Source organism: Pecten maximus, chromosome 10 (assembly GCF_902652985.1).
Source record: "Pecten maximus chromosome 10, xPecMax1.1, whole genome shotgun sequence".
Lineage (NCBI taxonomy): Eukaryota > Metazoa > Mollusca > Bivalvia > Pectinida > Pectinidae > Pecten > Pecten maximus.
In genome coordinates, this window is record NC_047024.1 from 1,483,806 (window position 1) to 1,510,193 (window position 26,388).

The 26,388-nt window shown below is 37.5% G+C and overlaps 1 protein-coding gene across 11 annotated transcripts in view; it reads right to left on the reverse strand.

Moving 5' to 3' along the window:
• Positions 1–2,797: 2,797 nt before the first annotated feature.
• LOC117335825 (DNA polymerase delta catalytic subunit-like) overlaps positions 2,798–26,388 on the reverse strand; it is a 44,380-nt gene continuing 20,789 nt past the window's right edge. For 2 of the 11 annotated variants that reach the window (XM_033896037.1, XM_033896038.1), the window contains exons 10-28: positions 25,649–25,894; positions 24,656–24,766; positions 23,778–23,969; positions 22,105–22,193; positions 20,785–20,901; positions 19,386–19,499; positions 18,661–18,808; positions 16,432–16,527; positions 16,110–16,247; positions 12,727–12,899; positions 11,117–11,269; positions 9,787–9,889; positions 9,197–9,329; positions 8,682–8,792; positions 8,164–8,317; positions 5,670–6,956; positions 3,675–3,768; positions 3,220–3,321; positions 2,798–3,119 (exon numbers count right to left, since the gene is read on the reverse strand). In XM_033896037.1, the coding sequence (XP_033751928.1) occupies positions 6,860–6,956; positions 8,164–8,317; positions 8,682–8,792; positions 9,197–9,329; positions 9,787–9,889; positions 11,117–11,269; positions 12,727–12,899; positions 16,110–16,247; positions 16,432–16,527; positions 18,661–18,808; positions 19,386–19,499; positions 20,785–20,901; positions 22,105–22,193; positions 23,778–23,969; positions 24,656–24,766; positions 25,649–25,894 (2,175 nt within the window). In that variant the 3' untranslated portion in view covers positions 2,798–3,119; positions 3,220–3,321; positions 3,675–3,768; positions 5,670–6,859. Of the gene's footprint in view, positions 3,322–3,510; positions 3,523–3,674; positions 3,769–5,396; positions 5,563–5,669; positions 6,957–8,163; positions 8,318–8,681; positions 8,793–9,196; positions 9,330–9,786; positions 9,890–11,116; positions 11,270–12,726; positions 12,900–16,109; positions 16,248–16,431; positions 16,528–18,660; positions 18,809–19,385; positions 19,500–20,784; positions 20,902–22,104; positions 22,194–23,777; positions 23,970–24,655; positions 24,767–25,648; positions 25,895–26,388 lie in introns of those variants that run through there. The other 9 variants (XM_033896043.1, XM_033896041.1, XM_033896040.1 and 6 more) reach the window with 9 other exon arrangements.

The following is a 26,388-nucleotide window of genomic DNA, read 5'->3' on the forward strand; positions in this document are numbered from 1 at the left end:
TCTGATATCATACTGACCATTATCTGATATCATACTGACCATTATCCGATATCAATATACTGACCATTATCCGATATCAATATACTGACCAACAATAGGAAAACTGAAGTCATCATATATATCGTACATGTTAATTTTGTCTCTGCTAAATGTGTGTTCATTGTACATAAGTCTATACTGGCATTGATTTCAACTTCTCCAGGTTGTATCCGATCTGTAGGGTTGATTATTTTTTTTGTTATTTGATGACATACGATCATCAATACGACTATGATATAAAATTACGAAGTCTTTGTTACCAGTTCTGATAAGCTCTCCAATGAAATCAGCCTAGTATGAACACCAACACCGCCAAGAGGGGGGCACAGTTTTCATTGTGAATGGTGAAGGTTTGTTGTCCGTGTCTATTCCTGACTCCGTGGAACAAGGGGAAAACAGAACAGTTTAGTTTGGATTTTATTTGCGTACCAAAGAAGACACCATTAAAGAAAGTAAAAAGCTCTTAAAGCGTATAGGTCGGCCCCTAGGACCATTTGGGATTAGTGTAGCACACGTTTCAGATTTAATATATAACCAAATATAATTTGACAAGAATTACTCGTAATAGTGTCCCCAGCTGAAAGGAAAACTTTAACATTGTACATTTAATTTAAAGTTCAATTAACTGTAAGCTGTAGACGAAATTCAGAATCTAGATACATATATAAGGTGTATGATGTGTATATATCGGGGTATACAGGCATTTTGTGATGTGTATTTAGTATGTATGATGTATATATATCGGGGTATACAGGCATTTTGTGAGGTGTATTTAGTATTTATGATGTGTATATATCGGGGTATACAGGCATTTTGTGAGGTGTATTTAGTATGTATGATGTATATATATCGGGGTATACAGGCATTTTGTGAGGTGTATTTAGTATTTATGATGTGTATATATCGGGGTATACAGGCATTTTGTGAGGTGTATTTAGTATGTATGATATGTATATATCGGGGTATACAGACATTTTGTGATGTGTATTTAGTATGCATGATGTATATATATCGGGGTATACAGGCATTTTGTGATGTGTATTTAGTATGTATCATGTATATATATCGGGGTATACAGACATTTTGTGAGGTGTATTTAGTATGTATCATGTATATATATCGGGGTATACAGGCATTTTGTGAGGTGTATTTAGTATTATGTATGATGTGTATATATCGAGGTATACAGACATTTTGTGATGTGTATTTAGTATGTATGATGTGTATATATCGGGGTATACAGGCATTTTGTGATGTGTATTTAGTATTTATGATGTGTATATATCGGGGTATACAGACATTTTGTGATGTGTATTTATTATTTATGATGTGTATATATCGGGGTATACAGACATTTTGTGGTGTGTATTTAGTATGTATGATGTGTATATATCGGGGTATACAGGCATTTTGTGATGTGTATTTAGTATGTATGATGTATATATATCGGGGTATACAGGCATTTTGTGATGTGTATTTAGTATGTATGATGTGTATATATCGGGGTATACAGGCATTTTGTGATGTGTATTTAGTATTTATGATGTGTATATATCGGGGTATACAGACATTTTGTGATGTGTATTTATTATTTATGATGTGTATATATCGGGGTATACAGACATTTTGTGGTGTGTATTTAGTATGTATGATGTGTATATATCGGGGTATACAGACATTTTGTGATGTGTATTTAGTATTTATGATGTGTATATATAGAGGTATACAGACATTTTGTGATGTGTATTTAGTATGTATGATGTGTATATATCGAGGTATAGACATTTTGTGAGGTGTATTTAGTATGTATGATGTATATATATCGGGGTATACAGACATTTTGTGAGGTGTATTTAGTTATAGTATGTATGATGTATATATATCGGGGTATACAGACATTTTGTGAGGTGTATTTAGTATGTATGATGTATATATATCGGGGTATACAGACATTTTGTGAGGTGTATTTAGTATGTATGATGTATATATATCGAGGTATACAGACATTTTGTGATGTGTATTTAGTTATAGTATGTATGATGTATATATATCGGGGTATACAGACATTTTGTGAGGTGTATTTAGTATGTATGATGTATATATATCGGGGTATACAGACATTTTGTGAGGTGTATTTAGTATGTATGATGTATATATATCGGGGTATACAGACATTTTGTGATGTGTATTTAGTATGTATGATGTATATATATCGGGGTATACAGACATTTTGTGATGTGTATTTAGTATGTATGATGTATATATATCGGGGTATACAGACATTTTGTGATGTGTATTTAGTATTTATGATGTATATATATCGGGGTATACAGACATTTTGTGATGTGTATTTAGTATGTATGATGTATATATATCGGGGTATACAGGCATTTTGTGGTGTGTATTTAGTATTTATGATGTATATATATCGGGGTATACAGACATTTTGTGATGTGTATTTAGTATGTATGATGTATATATATCGGGGTATACAGACATTTTGTGATGTGTATTTAGTATGTATGATGTATATATATCGGGGTATACAGGCATTTTGTGATGTGTATTTAGTATGTATGATGTATATATATCGGGGTATACAGACATTTTGTGATGTGTATTCAGTATGTATGATGTGTATATATCGGGGTATACAGACATTTTGTGATGTGTATTTAGTATGTATGATGTATATATATATTAAGATGTACATTGTACAGGTGTGATAAGAATTTTATGTTAAATGAGAACAATAATCTTACTTAACATTTCAGCATTTTATTGATTGTATGTATACAGAATACAAAACATTGATTAGCACTCGTAACATTTTGGCCCATTCTCTCTTCACATTCCCTGTCAATTCATTACTACATGCTCACAAGTCATTTATCCACATTGTAAACAATTTATTATGCGGAACCTGTACATGGGTCCCATTTATCTACATCGTAAACAATTCAATACCTGGAACCTGTACATGGGTCCCATTTATCTACATCGTAAACAATTCAATACCTGGAACCTGTATATGGGTCCCATTTATCTACATCGTAAATAAACAATTCAATACGCGGAACCTGTACATGTGTCCCATTTATCTACATCGTAAACAATTCAATACCAGGAACCTGTACATGGGTACCATTTATCTACATCGTAAACAATTCAATACAGAACCTGTACATGGGTCCCATTTATCTACATCGTAAACAATTCAATACGCGGAACCTGTACATGGGTCCCATTTATCTACATCGTAAACAATTCAATACGCGGAACCTGTACATGAGTCACATTTATCTACATCGTAAACAATTCAATACCGGGAACCTGTACATGGGACCCATTTATCTACATCGTAAACAATTCAATACAGAACCTGTACATGGGTCCCATTTATCTACATCGTAAACAATTCAATACGCAGACCTGTACATGGGACCCATTTATCTACATCGTAAACAATTCAATACCTGGAACCTGTACATGGGTCCCATTTATCTACATCGTAAACAATTCAATACCAGGAACCTGTACATGGGTCCCATTTATCTACATCGTAAACAATTCAATACACAGACCTGTACATGGGTCCCATTTATCTACATCGTAAACAATTCCAATACACAGACCTGTACATGGGACCCATTTATCTACATCGTAAACAATTCAATACACAGACCTGTACATGGGACCCATTTATCTACATCGTAAACAATTCAATACCTGGAACCTGTACATGGGACCCATTTATCTACATCGTAAACAATTCAATACGCAGACCTGTACATGGGTCACATCTATCTACATCGTAAACAATTCAATATGCGGAACCTGTACATGGGTCCCATATATCTACATCGTAAACAATTCAATACACAGACCTGTACATTGGTCCCATTTATCTACATCGTAAACAATTCAATACGCGAAACCTGTACATGGGTCCCATATATCTACATCGTAAACAATTCAATACACAGACCTGTACATGGGTCCCATTTATCTACATCGTAAACAATTCAATACCAGGAACCTGTACATGGGTCTCATTTATCAACATCGTAAACAATTCAATACATGGAACCTGTACATGGGTCTCATTTATCTACATCGTAAACAATTCAATACATGGAACCTGTACATGGGTCTCATTTATCTACATTGTAAACAATTCAATACGCGGAACCTGTACATGGGTCTCATTTATCTACATCGTAAACAATTCAATACGCGGAACCTGTACATGGGTACCATTTATCTACATCGTAAACAATTCCAATACACAGACCTGTACATGGGACCCATTTATCTACATCGTAAACAATTCAATACACAGACCTGTACATGGGTCACATATATCTACATCGTAAACAATTCAATACGCGGAACCTGTACATGGGTCCCATTTATCTACATCATAAACAATTCAATACGCAGACCTGTACATGGGTCTCATTTATCTACATCGTAAACAATTCAATACGCGGAACCTGTACATGGGACCCATTTATCTACATCGTAAACAATTCAATACGCGGAATCTGTACATGGGACCCATATATCTACATCGTAAACAATTCAATACCTGGAACCTGTACATGGGTCTCATTTATCTACATCGTAAACATTTCAATACCTGGAACCTGTACATGGGTCACATTTATCTACATCGTAAACAATTCAATATGCGGAACCTGTACATGGGTCTCATTTATCTACATCGTAAACAATTCAATATGCGGAACCTGTACATGGGTCCCATATATCTACATCGTAAACAATTCAATACGCGGAACCTGTACATTGGTACCATTTATCTACATCGTAAACAATTCAATACGCGGAACCTGTACATGGGTCCCATATATCTACATCGTAAACAATTCAATACGCACACCTGTACATGGGTCCCATATATCGACATCGTAAACAATTCAATACACAGACCTGTACATGGGTACCATTTATCTACATCGTAAACAATTCAATATGCACACCTGTACATGGGTACCATTTATCTACATCGTAAACAATTCAATACCGGGAACCTGTACATGGGTCCCATATATCTACATTGTAAACAATTCAATACCGGGAACCTGTACATGGGACCCATTTATCTACATCGTAAACAATTCAATACGCAGACCTGTACATGGGTCCCATTTATCTACATCGTAAACAATTCAATACGCGGAAACTGTACATGGGACCCATTTATCTACATCGTAAACAATTCAATACACAGACCTGTACATGGGTCCCATATATCTACATCGTAAACAATTCAATACGCGGAACCTGTACATGGGTACCATTTATCTACATCGTAAACAATACAATACGCGGAACCTGTACATGGGTCCCATATATCTACATCGTAAACAATTCAATCTGCGGAACCTGTACATGGGACCCATATATCTACATCGTAAACAATTCAATACACAGACCTGTACATGGGTCCCATATATCTACATCGTAAACAATTCAATACGCGGAACCTGTACATGGGTCCTATTTATCTACTTTTTGGCCTATTCTCTCTTCACTTTCCCTGTCAATTCATTATTACATGTTCACAAGTCATTTATCCACATTGTAAACAATTAATTACGCGGAACCTGTACATGGGTACCATTTATCTACATCGTAAACAATTCAATACGGGGAACCTGTACATGGGTACCATTTATCTACATCGTAAACAATTCAATACGCGGAACTTGTACATGGGTCCCATTTATCTACATCGTAAACAATTCAATACGCGGAACCTGTACATGGGACCCATTTATCTACATCGTAAACAATTCAATACGCGGAACCTGTACATGGGTCCCATTAACATTATCTTAATCAAATTATTATTATGAACTACTAGTCAGGAGAATAAATCTCCCTTCATTACTACATGCCTTCATCTGTCAAATGGCCTGTGAGGTGTATAACTCTATTTCATTGATGATGATGATGATGATGATGATGCTGCCTTTTATACAATTCCTTATTTGAATTACTCTACTAACAAGTATATGTGGTGGGAGGAACTCCAAACATCATCATTACATATTGGACTGACACTAATCAATGATTAATCATAATGTGTTATCCCCTCACAAACCAGCAAATACTCCAGTATTCTAGCTTTATTCTAAAGGTGCTTAAACAAGAGGCCTGGTGGGCCTGTATTGTTCACTTTATAACATGATTAATAGAAAATCTTTCTATCACAATTATAAATCACTTCAGTATTATATATCATGATTAATAGAAATCTTCCTAACACACTTATAAATCACTTCAGTATTATATAAAATGATTAATAGAAATCTTCTTAACACACTTATAAATTATAAGTTCACACAACACTTGTTCACCTTATCAAGCAGATTTAATGCACTAGAAAATCCAGGATTTCAAGTTCAATGTCCAGATTTCTAAAGGACTTACATTAAGGTTATTCAAATATTAACAAGATTTTGTTTTCTAGTATCATATACTTAAACAAAACTCCAGTTTCAAGTTCAACTTACAGCACTATTCCATTTCCAGATATTTTTTTGATGTTCTTTGCCACTTCTAAATCCGCAATTAGGCACAAATTAGGATCACAACTTCTTGACTGTAGACACAATGATACTAGAGGAACACCAAATCACACCAGATTGTCCTGATCAGATGATCTTTAGAACTAGGATCACATCTTGATTGCTTTACACTCTAATGACACGATATTTGATATCCACAGAGGATTGTCAGATTTCATCACCAGGAAGGAACACCAAATCGTGTCATCAGTTTGTCCTGATCATCACCAGGAAGGAACACCAAATCGTGTCATCAGTTTGTCCTGATCAGCCAAGTCTTTTTGCACTTTTTTCCTCATGTAGAATATAGGGCAATCTCGACTGCAAACAAAAAGTAGATATCCGAGTCAACAACCTCAGCTACAAATAATTTGTCTAACTTTTCAGTATCATCATGCCAAAAAGTTACAAAAAATTACCAGAAATCACCAACCAATCAGATCTTAGTGTTACTGCTAGCTGATTAAATTATGGGACATCCAACGATACAGGTTCGAATGCAAATAACGACACTGAATCTGTGGATTTATGTAGAGTTTTCTTATCTAACATTTAAAATATTGTCAAATAAGCATGATAGCCATTAACTTTTCCCTGGATAATTGATGCTGAAGCCAGTTAATTCACCCTTCTCCCAAATGTAGCCGCACTCTACAAAATCAGTCGTGACATAACTTAAAGAAATCACCCTGACCCAGCAGTAGGCCCCACAATTAGTCGTCTCGTACAACACGCAGTGAGCTACAGCCAGCATACACTTTCCCCACTCCTGTACAGGTTAGCTCAGTCAGCACCACACTAATGCACCTCAAACGTAGATCTCTGGTGTAGGATGATAAGAGGCTATCATGTGCTATTGTGGTTTTCCTTTGGAAAACACTTTACCCCTATTACTCTGGGTAGCATGTGATCGGCCATTTGTAAACTAATTTTTGAGGTAGTCATCAGCTACTACATAGAGACTCTGCCTCAAAATGACTGGCTGTTCAGAAAGCAACTCATTATCAACTTCATAAACATGTCATTATGAAGTCTACCCTAACAGACACTGGGTCTACAAATGAGAACTTACCTCGTACACAGCACGTCCTCTTGAAGTTTACCCTGACAGACACTGGGTCTACAGAGGAGAGGACTTTTGTACACAGCACATCCTCATGAAGACCCCTGACAATGGGTCCATAGAAGAGAGGACTTACCTTGTACACAGCACATCCTCGTCAAGTTTACCCCGACAGACACTGTGTCTACAGACAAGAGAACTTACCTCATACACAGCACGTCCTCTTGAAGTTTACCCCTACAGACACTGGGTCTACAGAGGAGAGGACTTTTGTACACAGCACGTCCTCATGAAGACCCCTGACACTGGGTCCATAGACGAGAGAACTTACCTCGTACACAGCACGTCCTCGTGAAGACTGCCCTGACAGACACTGTGTCTACAGATGAGGACTTACCTCGTACACAGCACGTCCTCTTGAAGTTTACCCCTACAGACACTGTGTCTACAGTCGAGAGGACTTACCTCGTACACAGCACGTCCTCGTGAAGACTACCTTGACAGCGCTGACACTGGGTCCATAGACGAGAGAACTTTTCCTCTAACATATTTAGATGGGATACCTCTTTCTGATAGATACCAGATTCCTTAGGCTTACAGTATTTACACACCGCAGACGCTGAGGAATACACACAAGAGAAAAGATTAAATATAGGCGTACAGGCTGCTGGAGACCAGCTGGAGTATGGACCTATAAGGGTAATATCAGATGATATTCACCAAGAATAGATAGGCTACCCACTCATTATCGGGAATTCCTTAATAAAGCGAACCAGCATGATGAGATATATGTTTTTTTATGACTGAAAGATAGAAATATAATTTCCTGAAAATAACTAGGTTTGTAGTGTTAATTTCTGTTAAATGCATCACACATTTATCAAATATCTAACAGAAATATATGTTTTTATGATGTCATTCTAATTTTACCTGTAAATATCTAATTTGACTAAACCTCTGGAATCAGGAATTATAACACTTACTGTCATCCAGAACTGTTCGACAGCCAATACATTTCTCTTTTTTGGTAGCGAATGCCATGAGTCCACCAATCTTAGCCGTTACCATGGTTTTAGTGCGGGTATGGTCACCACCTGTCAAGAAATCAACTTTATAATGCTTTCTCTCCATACACAATCATTTCTGTTAAAACATCCCAGTTATCAACATCTTATTTTTTGTATCTTACATGACTTATAATCCTATAAAAGTTCCCCGCCAACCCCCCCTCCCCCGCTGTACTGGACCGGCCCATAACAGACCAGACCAGACAGAAGGAGGGATCTAACATGGTTTGTTTACAGACAGACTGCAGGAAGGGTGATTTGATAGCCCCATCATTTATATTCTGATGATGGTGATGACACTTTAGGTAACTAAACTGGTAAAGTCACTTTCCCCCAAAAAAACTAAAGAAACATATTCTGGTGTCTGATAAATGAAATGCAACATTCATACTTTGTATTCTGGAAATTTACAAAAAATAGAAACAACTCACGTAAAAGGACAGACTCGGCTTTCTTCTCTCCCAGAATTGGTTCAAATATCCGGAGAAGAGGCTTGGATAGCTGGTTCTCCAGGTAATACTGGGTGTCTATAGGGATGTTGTTCTCAAGGACGTATATAGGGTCCTAAATCAGAGAAAGGATGACAGGTCAAAGGTCAATATCATATAATGCAGGTCAACGTAACAGGAGGACAAGTCATAGGTCAATATCACATCATGTGTCAATACTTTACCTCAGGTCATAGGTCAATGTAACAGGACGACAAGTAATAGGTCAATATCAAATGTGTTAATATTATACCACAGGTCATAGGTCAACATAACAGGAGGACAAGTCATAATCAACATATAACACCTTGAGATTGAAGGCAGGTAAATAATTATCAATATTTGAGTAAATCAACGATGTTATTTTATTAATATGCTGCATGAAGTTCAACACAGTAAGTCGCCCCAGAACAGTTGTAGGTACAGTAAGAGGACATCAGGGTTACAACTGTATGACACCCTCTATACCTTGACCTGACTGTGTGACCAAATTATCCACTGGATGTACAGCACCTGTATGATTGAATACAAACCTCAGACTTCATATAAGCTGCTGTTTTCTTTGCTGCCGCAACGATAACGTAAGGAACTCTATCTCCGAGCTGTGGGGCACTGCCAGGGTCTCTCTTTTTAATTCTGGTGTAAACAATATAACAATCCGTGATAAAAGTAGATATAGAAACAGTAAAACAGGAGGATGTGATGGCCATGCTATGAAATGTTCATATATAGATTAAGTTGAACATACATATAATTATTTTTTTATTGCAATTAAATGTTGACCTTTAGAATGCACAATTTAAGCCCTGAAAAAACTAGATTGCTTTTGTGAACAAAAACATGTTTCCCCTTCCTCCTTATCATTTTTTTTTTTTTTGCACTCAAATGATTTTTGGGTCAAGGTCACAATAGCACATGGTCAGTGAGGTGAACGGTTTAAATGTTATTGCCAGATAATAAATTATTAGGAAAATGTGCACTTTCACTTTAAAACTGCACATTGGCCTCAAGAAATGCATGTATATTGCAAGATAACTTAAATGGTTAAGAAAATATAGTCTGGACAAAAATTGCACTTACTTGACCTTTGACCTTGAGGCCAAGGTCACAATGACCCAATGATGGAGCGAGTAAGATATACAGCATTAAGATATCTTTAATGGCTTACAAGTTATTGCCCAGTCTAAAATCATTAGAAAAACAAGAATTGCACTTGTTTGACCTTAAGGTCAAGGTCAAGGTCACAGTAACGTAACAGCAGTACAATGACATTGACTTTAGGTTAATGAAGTATGCACGGAGATCCATAACAACATCTTCAGGTTATGCAAGTATCCTCTACGTTTCATCAACATATCTTCAACAGTTCAGAAGTTATCATTATCAAAAGAACCAGAAGAAGCAGTACCTATAGTACCTCTCCCTTCATTCGAAGGGGTTCACTTTGTTCGGTTTGTTTTTGTTTAACGTCCTAATAACAGCCAAGGTCATTTCACTTTGTTCGGTTTGTTTTTGTTTAACGTCCTAATAACAGCCAAGGTCATTTAAGGACGTGCCACATTTTGGAGGTTTGAGGAAAGCTGGAGTACCCGGAGAAAACCATCGGCCTACGGACAGTACCTGGCAACTGCCCCACGTAGGTCTTGAACTCGCAACCCAGAGGTGGAGGGCTAGTGATAAAGAATTGAGACACCTTAACCACTTGGTCCCCCTATGAAGGGGAGATATTAAGAACTTCAAATCAATTTAAGTGATTGAATACAGTGCTTTATGTACTAGAAGGTTTAAAAGGTAAACATCTCACTTTTATAACACCCAACTCATTCTAAAAGTCCCAAGCTTTTTCTAATGTTAATTTTTTACCTGTTGGCCAGTTCTACGTGGGCCTGTTTGGCCGAGTACTCGTCGTCAGTCTTTGTGAGCTCCTTGGTGATGACTAACTGGGATATATCTATCCTATTACACAGTAGGTCGGATATTGTCTGCTTCGCATATTCCACTGCACCAGTTGGGTCCCTGGAAAAATTTACATAATAAAATTCTGTATGTCCCCATGAACAGTTGCATCACAAATTTGGTTAAGAACAAACACATATGATATAATACATGTACTTAACTTAAAATTATGTAAACACTACAAATACTATTCCATAATTTAGTTAATTTGTCTTCAATATTTTGACATTTTCAAACCCGCTTTGATTGTCCTGACTTCTGGGTATACTTACCTGTCTATAAGGACCTGTGGGTACACTTACCTGTCTATGAGGACCTGTGGGTACACTTACCTGTCTATGAGGACCTCTGTGTACATTTACCTGTCTATGAGGACCTGTGGGTACACTTACCTGTCTATGAGGACCTGTGGGTAAACTTACCTGTCTATGAGGACCTGTGGGTACACTTACCTGTCTATATAGAACTCTGGGTACACTTACCTGTCTATATAGAACTCTGGGTACACTTACCTGTCTATGAGGACCTGTGGGTACACTTACCTGTCTATGAGGACCTCTGGGTACACTTACCTGTCTATGAGGACCTGTGGGTACACTTACCTGTCTATGAGGACCTCTGTGTACATTAACCTGTCTATGAGGACCTCTGGGTACACTTACCTGTCTATGAGGACCTGTGGGTACACTTACCTGTCTATATAGAACTCTGGGTACACTTACCTGTCTATATAGAACTCTGGGTACACTCACCTGTCTATGAGGACCTGTGGGTACACTTACCTGTCTATGAGGACCTCTGGGTACACTTACCTGTCTATGAGGACCTCTTGGTACACTTACCTGTCTATAAGGACATGCGAGTACACTTACCTGTCTATAGGGACCTCTGGGTACACTTACCTGTCTATAAGGACCTCTAGGTACACTTACCTGTCTATTTTGTAGTGACATGTGAGTACACTTACCTGTCTATAGGGACCTATGGGTATACTTACCTGTCTATAAGGACCTCTAGGTACACTTACATGTCTATAAGGACATGCTAGTACACTTACCTCTCTATAGGGACCTTTGGGTACACTTACCTGTCTATAAGGACCGCTGGGTACAATTACCTGTCTATAAGGACCTCTAGGTACACTTACCTGTCTATTTTGTAGTGACATGTGAGTACACTTACCTGTCTATAGGGACCTATGGGTATACTTACCTGTCTATAAGGACCTCTAGGTACACTTACATGTCTATAAGGACATGCTAGTACACTTACCTCTCTATAGGGACCTTTGGGTACACTTACCTGTCTATAAGGACCGCTGGGTACAATTACCTGTCTATAAGGACCTCTAGGTACACTTACCTGTCTATAAGGACATGCGAGTACACTTACCTGTCTATTTTGTAGTGACATGCGAGTACACTTACCTGTCTATAGGGACCTCTAGGTACACTTACCTGTCTATAAGGACCTCTGGGTACACTTACCTGTCTATAAGGACCTCTGGGTACACTTACCTGTCTATAAGGATCATCTGTAGACAAGTGTTGATAAGGTTGGCCACTATAGGACTGTTGTCACGCCTCACTGTCTCTATGCCTTTACAGTCCATCTTGTCATGTTTGTTTGGGTTAGTCCAGTACAATCCAGCGTAACGCTTTTTGTTAATTAACAGGTAAGGAAAGTAAACCTGCAAAAATGTTTACAATGTAGTTAAAACTGTGATAATCTTTGCTGTCAGTTCTTAAATCTAGATTAAAACTTTCTTTTCTATATGAGGTTGAGAAATTAAACAGAAGTCACATCAAACAAAGTTCAGGCATTTTGTGAATCAAAATTCAATTTGTTGAATTAACCTTCTGCATTTAAATAAAAGAACATCAAACCATGAGTAAAATTCATCAAATATCAGTTACAGAGGGAAGCAAAGGAAGTAGTCTTTAAAGACGTGTTACAGACCTATAACCTCACCACAATGACACAGGATTTATTAACACGAGTATAAATGCTGTGTTACAGACCTATAATCTTACCACAATGACACAGGATTTATTAACACGGGTATAAATGCTGTGTTACAGACCTATAATATCACCACAATGACAGGATTTATTAACACGGGTATAAATGCTGTGTTACAGACCTATAATCTTAGCACAATGACACAGGATTTATTAACACGAGTATAAATGCTGTGTTACAGACCTATAATCTTACCACAATGACAGGATTTATTAACACGGGTATAAATGCTGTGTTACAGACCTATAATCTTACCACAATGACAGGATTTATTAACACGAGTATAAATGCTGTGTTACAGACCTATAATCTTACCACAATGACAGGATTTATTAACACGGGTATAAATGCTGTGTTACAGACCTATAATATCACCACAATGACACAGGATTTATTAACACAGGTATAAATGCTGTGTTAGACCTATAATCTTACCACAATGACACAGGATTTATTAACACGGGTATAAATGCTGTGTTAGACCTATAATCTTACCACAATGACACAGGATTTATTAACACGGGTATAAATGCTGTGGTACACCTATAATCTGACCACAATGACACAGGATTTATTAACACGGGTATAAATGCTGTGTTACAGACCTATAATCTCACCACAATGACACAGGATTTATTAACACGGGTATAAATGCTGTGTTACAGACCTATAATCTTACCACAATGACACAGGATTTATTAACACGGGTATAAATGCTGTGTTACAGACCTATAATCTTACCACAATGACAGGATTTATTAACACGGGTATAAATGCTGTGTTACAGACCTATAATCTTACCACAATGACACAGGATTTATTAACACGGGTATAAATGCTGTGTTACAGACCTATAATCTTACCACAATGACACAGGATTTATTAACACGGGTATAAATGCTGTGTTACAGACCTATAATCTTACCACAATGACACAGGATTTATTAACACGGGTATAAATGCTGTGTTACACACCTATAATCTTACCACAATGACACAGGATTTATTAACACGGGTATAAATGCTGTGTTACAGACCTATAATCTTACCACAATGACACAGGATTTATTAACACGGGTATAAATGCTGTGTTACACACCTATAATCTTACCACAATGACACAGGATTTATTAACACGGGTATAAATGCTGTGTTACAGACCTATAATCTTACCACAATGACAGGATTTATTAACACGGGTATAAATGCTGTGTTACAGACCTATAATCTCACCACAATGACAAAGGATTTATTAACACAGGTATAAAAGCTGTGTTACAGACCTATAATCTTACCACAATGACAGGATTTATTAACACGGGTATAAATGCTGTGTTACAGACCTATAATCTCACCACAATGACACAGGATTTATTAACACGGGTATAAATGCTGTGTTACACACCTATAATCGTACCACAATGACACAGGATTTATTAACACGGGTATAAATGCTGTGTTACAGACCTATAATCTTACCACAATGACACAGGATTTATTAACACGGGTATAAATGCTGTGTTACAGACCTATAATCTTACCACAATGACACAGGATTTATTAACACGGGTATAAATGCTGTGTTGCACACCTATAATCTGACCACAATGACACAGGATTTATTAACACGGGTATAAATGCTGTGTTACAGACCTATAATCGTACCACAATGACAGGATTTATTAACACGGGTATAAATGCTGTGTTACAGACCTATAATCTTACCACAATGACAGGATTTATTAACACGGGTATAAATGCTGTGTTACAGACCTATAATCTCACCACAATGACAAAGGATTTATTAACACAGGTATAAAAGCTGTGTTACAGACCTATAATCTTACCACAATGACACAGGATTTATTAACACGGGTATAAATGCTGTGTTACAGACCTATAATCTCACCACAATGACACAGGATTTATTAACACGGGTATAAATGCTGTGTTACAGACCTATAATCTTACCACAATGACAGGATTTATTAACACGAGTATAAATGCTGTGTTACAGACCTATAATCTTACCACAATGACAGGATTTATTAACACGGGTATAAATACTGTGTTACAGACCTATAATCTTACCACAATGACACAGGATTTATTAACACGAGTATAAATGCTGTGTTACAGACCTATAATCTTACCACAATGACACAGGATTTATTAACACGGGTATAAATGCTGTGTTACAGACCTATAATCTCACCACAATGACACAGGATTTATTAACACGGGTATAAATGCTGTGTTACAGACCTATAATCTTACCACAATGACACAGGATTTATTAACACAGGTATAAATGCTGTGTTACAGACCTATAATCTTACCACAATGACACAGGATTTATTAACACGGGTATAAATGCTGTGTTACAGACCTATAATCTCACCACAATGACACAGGATTTATTAACACGGGTATAAATGCTGTGTTACAGACCTATAATCTTACCACAATGACAGGATTTATTAACACGAGTATAAATGCTGTGTTACAGACCTATAATCTTACCACAATGACAGGATTTATTAACACGGGTATAAATACTGTGTTACAGACCTATAATCTTACCACAATGACACAGGATTTATTAACACGAGTATAAATGCTGTGTTACAGACCTATAATCTTACCACAATGACACAGGATTTATTAACACGGGTATAAATGCTGTGTTACAGACCTATAATCTCACCACAATGACACAGGATTTATTAACACGGGTATAAATGCTGTGTTACAGACCTATAATCTTACCACAATGACACAGGATTTATTAACACAGGTATAAATGCTGTGTTACAGACCTATAATCTTACCACAATGACACAGGATTTATTAACACGGGTAGAAGTATTGCTCTAACCTTTTCAAATTCTAGTTTGATGGGACTAACAAACTTGGCAGAGATAAAGTTAGCTGCCTCTAGTCCTAGATCCATGGCCTCGGCGACAGTGTCCACACCAAACTTACACATCACCGAGTCAGTGTCACCATACACAACCTGTAAACAGACAGATCGCACAGTCATTATTCATGTTATAACATAAATACATTTTTCACTTAATTGGGCACTGGCTCCATTTATCACTCCTGTTAAATACTTGTTTGAATTTGATCAATCAATTTTTTGTCCTAAATTTTTAACAGGAAAGGTTTATAGTTTTGGAAGATAAAGAAATAGTTACCTTAGCATCATGTTGGTAGCCATTAGCTATGGTATACTTCTCTTCTACATAGTTCTTGGTCTGTTCAATCATCATCCTCCCAAACGCAGTCACACTCTACAAAATAAGTTAGGATCAAAACTTTTATAGTACATGACAACTACCACATAGACAGGTCACATGACAACTACCACATAGACAGGTCACATGACAACTACAACCTAGACAGGTCACATGACAACTACAACATAGACAGGTCACATGACAGCTACAACCTAGACAGGTCACATGACAACTACAACCTAGACAGGTCACATGACAACTACAACCTAGACAGGTCACATGACAACTACAACCTAGACAGGTCACATGATAACTACCACATAGACAGGTCACATGACAACTACAACCTAGACAGGTCACACGACAACTACAACCTAGACAGGTCACATGACAACTACCACATAGACAGGTCACATGACAACTACCACATAGACAGGTCACATGACAACTACAACCTAGACAGGTCACATGACAACTACAACATAGACAGGTCACATGACAACTACCACATAGACAGGTCACATGACAACTACCACATAGACAGGTCACATGACAACTACAACCTAGACAGGTCACATGACAACTACCACATAGACAGGTCACATGACAACTACAACATAGACAGGTCACATGACAACTACCACATAGACAGGTCACATGACAACTACCACATAGACAGGTCACATGACAACTACAACCTAGACAGGTCACATGACAACTACCACATAGACAGGTCACATGACAACTACAACCTAGACAGGTCACACGACAACTACAACCTAGACAGGTCACATGACAACTACAACCTAGACAGGTCACATGACAACTACAACCTAGACAGGTCACATGACAACTACAACCTAGACAGGTCACATGACAACTACAACATAGACAGGTCACATGACAACTACCACATAGACAGGTCACATGACAACTACAACCTAGACAGGTCACATGACAACTACAACCTAGACAGGTCACATGACAACTACAACCTAGACAGGTCACATGACAACTACAACCTAGACAGGTCACATGACAACTACCACATAGACAGGTCACATTACAACTACAACATAGACAGGTCACACGACAACTACAACATAGACAGGTCACATGACAACTACAACACAGACAGGTCACATTACAACTACAACATAGACAGGTCACATGACAACTACAACATAGACAGGTCACATGACAACTACAACATAGACAGGTCACATGACAACTACAACCACCTGTCTGGGGACAGACTGTCTAAATAAACCACCTGACTATAGTCACCAGCCTCAAATAGCTGATTAAGAGCTCCAGTTTACATGTTTCTTACCTGTGATATTTCCAGACAAGACAGTTTGCCAACCTGAGTTCCATGTTAACAAGTTTTTTACCTGCGATATTTCCAGACAAGGCAGTTTGCCGACCTGAGGTCAAGGTTTACATGTTTCTTACCTGCGATATTTTCAGACAAGGCAGTTTGCCGACCTGAGGTCAAGGTTTACATATTTCTTACCTGCGATATTTCCAGACAAGGCAGTTTGCCGCCCTGAGGTCAAGGTTTACATGTTTCTTACCTGCGATATTTCCAGACAAGGCAGTTTGCCGACCTGAGGTCAAGGTTTACATGTTTCTTACCTGCGATATTTCCAGACAAGGCAGTTTGCCGACCTGAGGTCAAGGTTTACATGTTTCTTACCTGCGATATTTCCAGACAAGACAGTTTGCCGCCCTGAGGTCAAGGTTTACATGTTTCTTACCTGCGATATTTCCAGACAAGGCAGTTTGCCGACCTGAGGTCAAGGTTTACATGTTTCTTACCTGCGATATTTTCAGACAAGGCAGTTTGCCGACCTGAGGTCAAGGTTTACATATTTCTTACCTGCGATATTTCCAGACAAGGCAGTTTGCCGCCCTGAGGTCAAGGTTTACATGTTTCTTACCTGCGATATTTCCAGACAAGGCAGTTTGCCGACCTGAGGTCAAGGTTTACATGTTTCTTACCTGCGATATTTCCAGACAAGCCAGTTTGCCGACCGGAGGTCAAGGTTTACATGTTTCTTACCTGCGATATTTCCAGACAAGACAGTTTGCCGACCTGAGCTCTAGGTTTACATGTTTCTTACCTGCGATATTTCCAGACAAGGCAGTTTGCCGACCTGAGGTCAAGGTTTACATGTTTCTTACCTGTGATATTTCCAGACAAGGCAGTTTGCCGACCTGAGCACCTGTAAATCCATATACAGAGTTGGCACTAATTTTCAAAGCCAGCTGGCGACCATCCAATACTTTTTTCTTGAAAGGGTCAGTTTCTTTTTTTAGATCAGCTTTAGCTCTAAGAACAGTTAAACAAAAGTACTGCTTATTATTTCAAGCATAAATATATAGATCTCAATAAAAATGTGAACATTTTGCTATGAAATTCAATTTCACACAGAAAGTAATTTTATGGTTACATTATTGCTATTTTCCACAAGATTCCACAGTTTAATACATTATCCTCATTATAATGACCATTTTTCTAATAGTTAATACATAATCCTCATTATAATGACCATTTTTCTAATAGTTAATACATAATCCTCATTATAATGACCATTTTTCTAATAGTTAATACATAATCCTCATTATAATGACCATTTTTCTAATAGTTAATACATAATCCTCATTATAATGACCATTTTTCTAATAGTTAATACATAATCCTCATTATAATGACCATTTTTCTAATAGTTAATACATAATCCTCATTATAATGACCATTTTTCTAATAGTTAATACATAATCCTCATTATAATGACCATTTTTCTAATAGTTAATACATAATCCTCATTATAATGACCATTTTTCTAAGATTCCACAGTTTAATACATAATCCTCATTATAATGACCATGACTTTAGTAAACCTTACTTTTTTCGGGCACCAAGCAGATGCTCTAGAATTTCTGGTAGAAGTCCTTTCCGGTGCTGGGCTTTGATAAAAAGGTTCCCAGACGGTGTCTTGATGTACTCTTCTGGGGACAAGCTTTAAGTAGATAGTGATTTACACATAAAAATATTGTCGACAAGCTTCAAGTAGACAGTGATTTACACATAAAAATATTACCGACAAGCTTTAAGTAGACAGTGATTTACACATAAATATATTGTTGACAAGCTTCATGTAGACAGTGATTTACACATAATATATTGTTGACAAGCTTTATGTAGACAGTGATTTACACATAAAGATATTGTCGACAAGCTTCAAGTAGACAGTGATTTACACAATAAATTCATAAATACATTGTCACATTGGATATACATGTGTCCTTCATAATGAGTCAGGTGGAAATTCTTATGACAGAGTAAACAAGGAGATGGTTTCATAAAAGCTGTTGCCAAATTGTTTTGGATTTAAAACCACTGCAATGAAATATTTTTAAATGATTAATGTAAGATATATGGGTGGTTTTCTGCTAACCCCTTTATCAACAGTGTTTTGACCGAGTAGTGTGGTGTAATACAGACTGGAGTTTTGAGAAGTGTTGTCTTTATCAACAATGTTTTGACTGAGTAGTGTGGTGTAATACAGACTGGAGTTTTGGGAAGTGTTGTGTAACACACAGGCTGTGAGTTTTCAGTCAAGATTTACCCTTCCTTATTAATGGTGTTTTGACTAAGCAGTGTGGTATAATACAGGTTATGAGTTTTCAGTGAAGACTTACCCTAAGCAGTGTGGTGTAATACAGGCTGTGAGTTTTGAGCAGTGTGGTTAATACAAGCGGCGAGTTTTCAGTCAAGACTTACCCTTCCTTATCAATGGTGTTTTGACTGAGAAGTGTTGTGTAACACACCGGTTGTGAGTTTTGAGTCAAGACTTACCCTTCCTTATCAATGGTGTTTTGACTGATAAGTGTTGTGTAACACACCGGTTGTGAGTTTTGAGTGGAGACTTACCCTTCCTTATCAATGGTGTTTTGACTGAGAAGTGTTGTGTAACACACCGGTTGTGAGTTTTGAGTCAAGACTTACCCTTCCTTATCAATGGTGTTTTGACTGAGAAGTGTTGTGTAACACACCAGTTGTGAGTTTTGAGTCAAGACTTACCCTTCCTTATCAATGGTGTTTTGACTGATAAGTGTTGTGTAACACACAGGTTGTGAGTTTTGAGTCAACACTTACCCTTCCTTATTAATAGTGTTTTGACTGAGCAGTGTCGTGTTATACAGTCTTCGAGTTTTGAGTCAACACTTACCCTTCCTTATTAATTGTGTTTTGACTAAGCAGTGTCGTGTTATACAGTCTTCGAGTTTTCAGTCAAGACTTACCCTTCCTTATTAATAGCGGTTTGACTGAGCAGTGTTGTGTAACACAGGTTGTGAGCCATCATAATGGAGGGGTACAGGGAGGAGAAATCTAACGTCGCTATGGGCATGTCGTAGTACCTGAAACATACATAACATTAATGTCTTTTACCTATCCTAGTATCATAACTCGACATTTCTGTGGAGTCAGCCACACTGAAAATTTTATACATAAAAGAAGTACAAATGTTATCAACAACAAAGACATATATCTCAGATGCGACAGACTAATTTTCGATACACTTACAGGTCAATATTATCAACATTCAATATTTACAACTTACCTTGTGTAAATAGGATTCCAAACGGAGACAAATTGTGAGTTGATTAAAGTGAAAGTAAAGTTATATGAGGATAACAGGGTAACTACAAATTTAAACCATCAGAAAAGCCTGGAGCATTTCTCTGATCCACAACAGCACATTAAAACCCTCAGAAAAGCCTGGAGCATCACTCTGATCCACAACAGCTCATTAAAACCCTCAGCAAAGCCTGGACCATTACTCTGATCCACAACAGCTCATTAAAACCCTCAGAAAAGCCTGGACCATTACTCTGATCCACAACAGCTCATTAAAACCCTCAGCAAAGCCTGGAGCATCACTCTGATCCACAACAGCCCATTAAAACCCTCAGCAAGCCTGGACCATTACTCTGATCCACAACAGCTCATTAAAACCCTCAGCAAAGCCTGGACCATTACTCTGATCCACAACAGCTCATTAAAACCCTCAGCAAAGCCTGGACCATTACTCTGATCCACAACAGCTCATCAAAACCCTCAGCAAAGCCTGGACCATTACTCTGATCCACAACAGCTCATCAAAACCCTCAGCAAGCCTGGACCATTACTCTGATCCACAACAGCTCATTAAAACCCTCAGCAAAGCCTGGACCATTACTCTGATCCACAACAGCCCATTAAAACCCTCAGCAAAGCCTGGAGCATTTCTCTGATCCACAACAGCTCATTAAAACCCTCAGCAAAGCCTGGAGCATCACTCTGATCCACAACAGCTCATTAAAACCCTCAGCAAAGCCTGGACCATTACTCTGATCCACAACAGCTCATTAAAACCCTCAGAAAAGCCTGGAGCATTACTCTGATCCACAACAGCTCATTAAAACCCTCAGCAAAGCCTGGAGCATTATTCTGATCCACAACAGCTCAAGTGGAACATCACTACCTACTACAAAAAAAAGTCCTCTTATAAACAGACAATATTTTACATAGTTTCCTTTACGTTATACAGCAACAGTCTGGTAAGATGAGTCAGTACTTACCCCTTGACAGGTTCTATAACTGTGGCGCCCTCGTACTCATCACCGACCTCTATCTTCTGTGTTGGTAGCACCAGGTCTTGCTCTTTGGCCTGAAAAGATAATCATTTATCTACTTGTATGTAGTGATGTAGGAATAAACGTATGCCTCCCAAACATTAATATTTCATATTGACAGAAATACCAAAAATCATTTTATTGTGCAGCTATCAGACTTCCCTTATCTAACAGTTTATGGGTCTCCTAGGCTAACTGTATCAGTCTGTATCGTTAACTTTTTACCTCACTTTGGACAAGTGAACCCAGAATTTTAATTGTCCAACTGTGTATTTACGAGTCCAAATTATGGAATACTAAAATCTGGAACCAAATCTTGCTCATTGAAATTCTTCAATTTCGAATGCTCTGGGAATGCCTTATTTCATGATCGGATTTACATTGTGTAAAATGTATACTATTAATAAATTCTCTATGATTTTGGAGGGAAAACGCCACTAGTCCAAGACTAGTTAAATTTTCACAAAACTAGTCCAGACTTAAACAGTGTATGAAAGTATAGATGAAAATTCCTTAGACAATTGGTCTACATAAAATTGAAATATCATAGCCCAAGTCATTTTTCCATAGACCCATTTTGTAAACGCTTGTAAAAGTTTTGAAGCCAATAATGCACTGTTCTCGGTAGAAACATCTTGATTGTAAGCTCTGTTTCATATGGTTTGTCAGAAAATATAGAAATGTTGTTTACATGAATAATAATGTATGTCAGGACTCTAACTTTTCATAGCCAACCTGGCCAACATGTAGAATCCATTGAACCACCTTACTTTCGAACACTGCTTAAATTCACTCGTCGTGGGCATTGGATTAGTGTCAAACATTGCAGACTACTGTAGGATTAATATGGTAAAATAAAAACATCTTGTGTAAAGAAATACTTTTAGTTTCAACTAGAGCTGTCACCGAGGGGGTGACAAGTATACCCCCTACTTTTCCATGATTGGTTTGGATACTTTGTGAAGCTGCCTATTTATTGTACTATAACCAAATCAAACATGTTCTATGTTTAGGTAAGAACTAAGTGAATGCATAGCCGAACAAAATTTTGCTCGTTTTAAAGAAAAAGGGGCATAACTCTATTAGCACTGGTAATTCGGCAAAAATCTTTGCATAGAGCACAGCCTCATAGGGTCCTCTAACGACATACAAAATTTTAGTAAAATTCATCGAAAACAAAGCAAATGCATAGCCGGAAAAGCTAGTAACCATTTTTTACATAAAGGGTCATAACTCTGTAAAAAGGTTTTTTTGCAAGAAGCTGTTACTGGAGACACAACTTCATGCTATCCTTCAACTCTGTATAAAGTTTCAAGAAAATCCATCAAAAACTAAGTGAATGCATAGCTGGACAAAATTATGACACATTGTGTAAGAAAAAGGGGCATAACTCTGTTAAAAAGGGCTAAATCGCAAAATCACTGCAGGGGACACAAGTTCATATGGTCTTCTAACTGTATACCAAATTTGAGTGAAATCCATAAAGAAATGAGCGAATGCATAGCCGGACAAATTTTGTGACACACGGATGGACAGACAAGTTGATTCCAGTATACCCCCCCTAACTTCGTTGCGGGGGGTATAATTACATGATGCTTACAGTATTATAAATATGTTACCTTTCTAAGTAGCTGTGATATGACTTTGATCTGCTGGCCCCGCGACAACAGGTAGGGTAGGGGTACCCCTGTTACTCTCGCCATTTCTATGTAGTTGATGACACACATGAGCTTGTCCAGGAGACGTAGCGGTAATATGGCGTCCTTTAGACAATACACTGCCAAACGTCGTCTCGTCTGATCTGTACCATTCTGTGGAAAGTCAAACCCACTCCATAAACATGTAATTCATAATCATGTAATTCATAATCATGTAATCCATAAACATGTAATTCAGTTCTTTTTTCTGCAATATTTCATTACATTTCAGTTTTCATAAAACATACAACAAATGAAGTCCATATTACTGTACAAAACGATGACATGTACCCATACAGAAAATGTATTTTTATCTATCAGACCATAAAACTTGATTTTTTTCTGCATCAGTTTTTCAACATGTTCAATTGCAATGTTTTTACAAACAGCACATACACAGTAACATAATTTGCCCAAAGCAATCGATAGCCATAACCCTGATTATAGATTCAGCCAAAGACATGCTCTATATTAAGAACTGTCCATATGGCAGAAAAGTACTTAAGACTTACCTTTATTTTCCTTGATGGGCCTCACCGCTGCTTATACAAAGTGAAATCTTTCTTACCAAACAATGTCCTAACCAAATTTGGTCAAAATAAAATTAACTGCTGATGACAAGTAGAATTCTAAAGATTCACAAGGATTCTGGATAAGGTGAGCTGTAAAAGTACTTCCAGGTAAAAATACCTTAAACGTAAATGTCAGTACAAGATTATCTATCTTGTTATTAAAAGTTAGAAATGAACAGATCTTTTTAGTAATTTCAGATGTTCATATATACTGTACCAGAAACTTACTTGAAGGTCTGTGATAATGGAATGTTGTACATCTTCCTTCTGTTCTTGTAGAAAGTGGAACGAGACAGCATTCAGCGAGTATGATCGTAGTTTGTAGTCCCTCAGAACAATCTGAAATCCAAACTCCAGTGTTAGTAGATACAACACTCAGAACAATCTGAAATCCAAACCCCAGTGTTAGTAGATACAACACTCAGAACAATCTGAAATCCAAACCCCAGTGTTAGTAGATACAACACTCAGAACAATCTGAAATCCAAACTCCAGTGTTAGTATACAACACTCAGAACAATCTGAAATCCAAACCCCAGTGTTAGTATACAACACTCAGAACAATCTGAAATCCAAACTCCAGTGTTAGTAGATACAACACTCAGAACAATCTGAAATCTAAACTCCAGTGTTAGTATACAACACTCAGAACAATCTGAAATCCAAACTCCAGTGTTAGTATACAACACTCAGAACAATCTGAAATCCAAACCCCAGTGTTAGTATACAACACTCAGAACAATCTGAAATCCAAACTCCAGTGTTAGTAGATACAACACTCAGAACAATCTGAAATCCAAACTCCAGTGTTAGTATACAACACTCAGAACAATCTGAAATCAAAACTCCAGTGTTAGTAGATACAACAAACATTGGTTTTACACTAGAAGTGTTAGTAGATACAACAAACATTGGTTTTACACGAGAAGTGTTACTATACAACAAACATTGGTTTTACACTAGAAGTCTTAGTAGATACAACAAACATTGATTTTACATGAGAAGTCTTAGTAGATACAACAAACATTGGTTTTACACGAGAAGTGTTAGTAGATACAACAAACATTGGTTTTACACGACAATTAAATAACAATGAGATCAAGTCTAACTTTACCTTGTAGATTAAGCTGAAACATTTCAAAGGACTTTCATCATCAATTTAACCAGAATAATCAGCGTTGTGATTTCACTTGTCAAAATCAACCGAAGACCAAGACATACCTGGAAGAGATCTAATTGTGTGCGGCCCTCCATATTGACCACTTTGTTTTCACGTTTGCCCATCTGTTTACTCTGAAATGTAGATTCCTTGATGACAGACTTGATGTCTCGTATACGTCCGAGGAACGTGAAGTCCTTCACTTTGAGGTGATTGGCCCTGTTGATGAGGTAGGGAGTGTCAAAGTTCTGTATGTTATAACCAGTGATGATGTCAGGATCTACATCTCGTACAAACTCCGCCCATTTCTGTAATAACACATATACATGGATTATTGAATTGTAATATCGCCAACATGTGACATACTTCTTATACGTCATGACATATCTCTAACAACGTCACATACCTCCAACACGTTGTGACAAATCTCTGACATGTGACATACCCCTAACACGTCGTGACATACCTCTAACATGTCATGACATACCTCTTAACATGTCATGACATACCTCTAACATGTAACATACCTCCTCTAACATGTGACATACCTCTTACATGTAACATATCTCTAACATGTGACATACCTCCTCTAACATGTGACATACCTCTAACATGTGACATACCTCTAACATGTAACATACCTCTAACATGTAACATACCTCTAACATGTGACATACCTCTAGCATGTGACATACCTTTAACATGTAACATACCTCTAATGTGTGACATACCTCTAACATGTGACATACATCTGACATGTGACATACCTCTGACAGTGACATACCTCTAACATGTAACATAC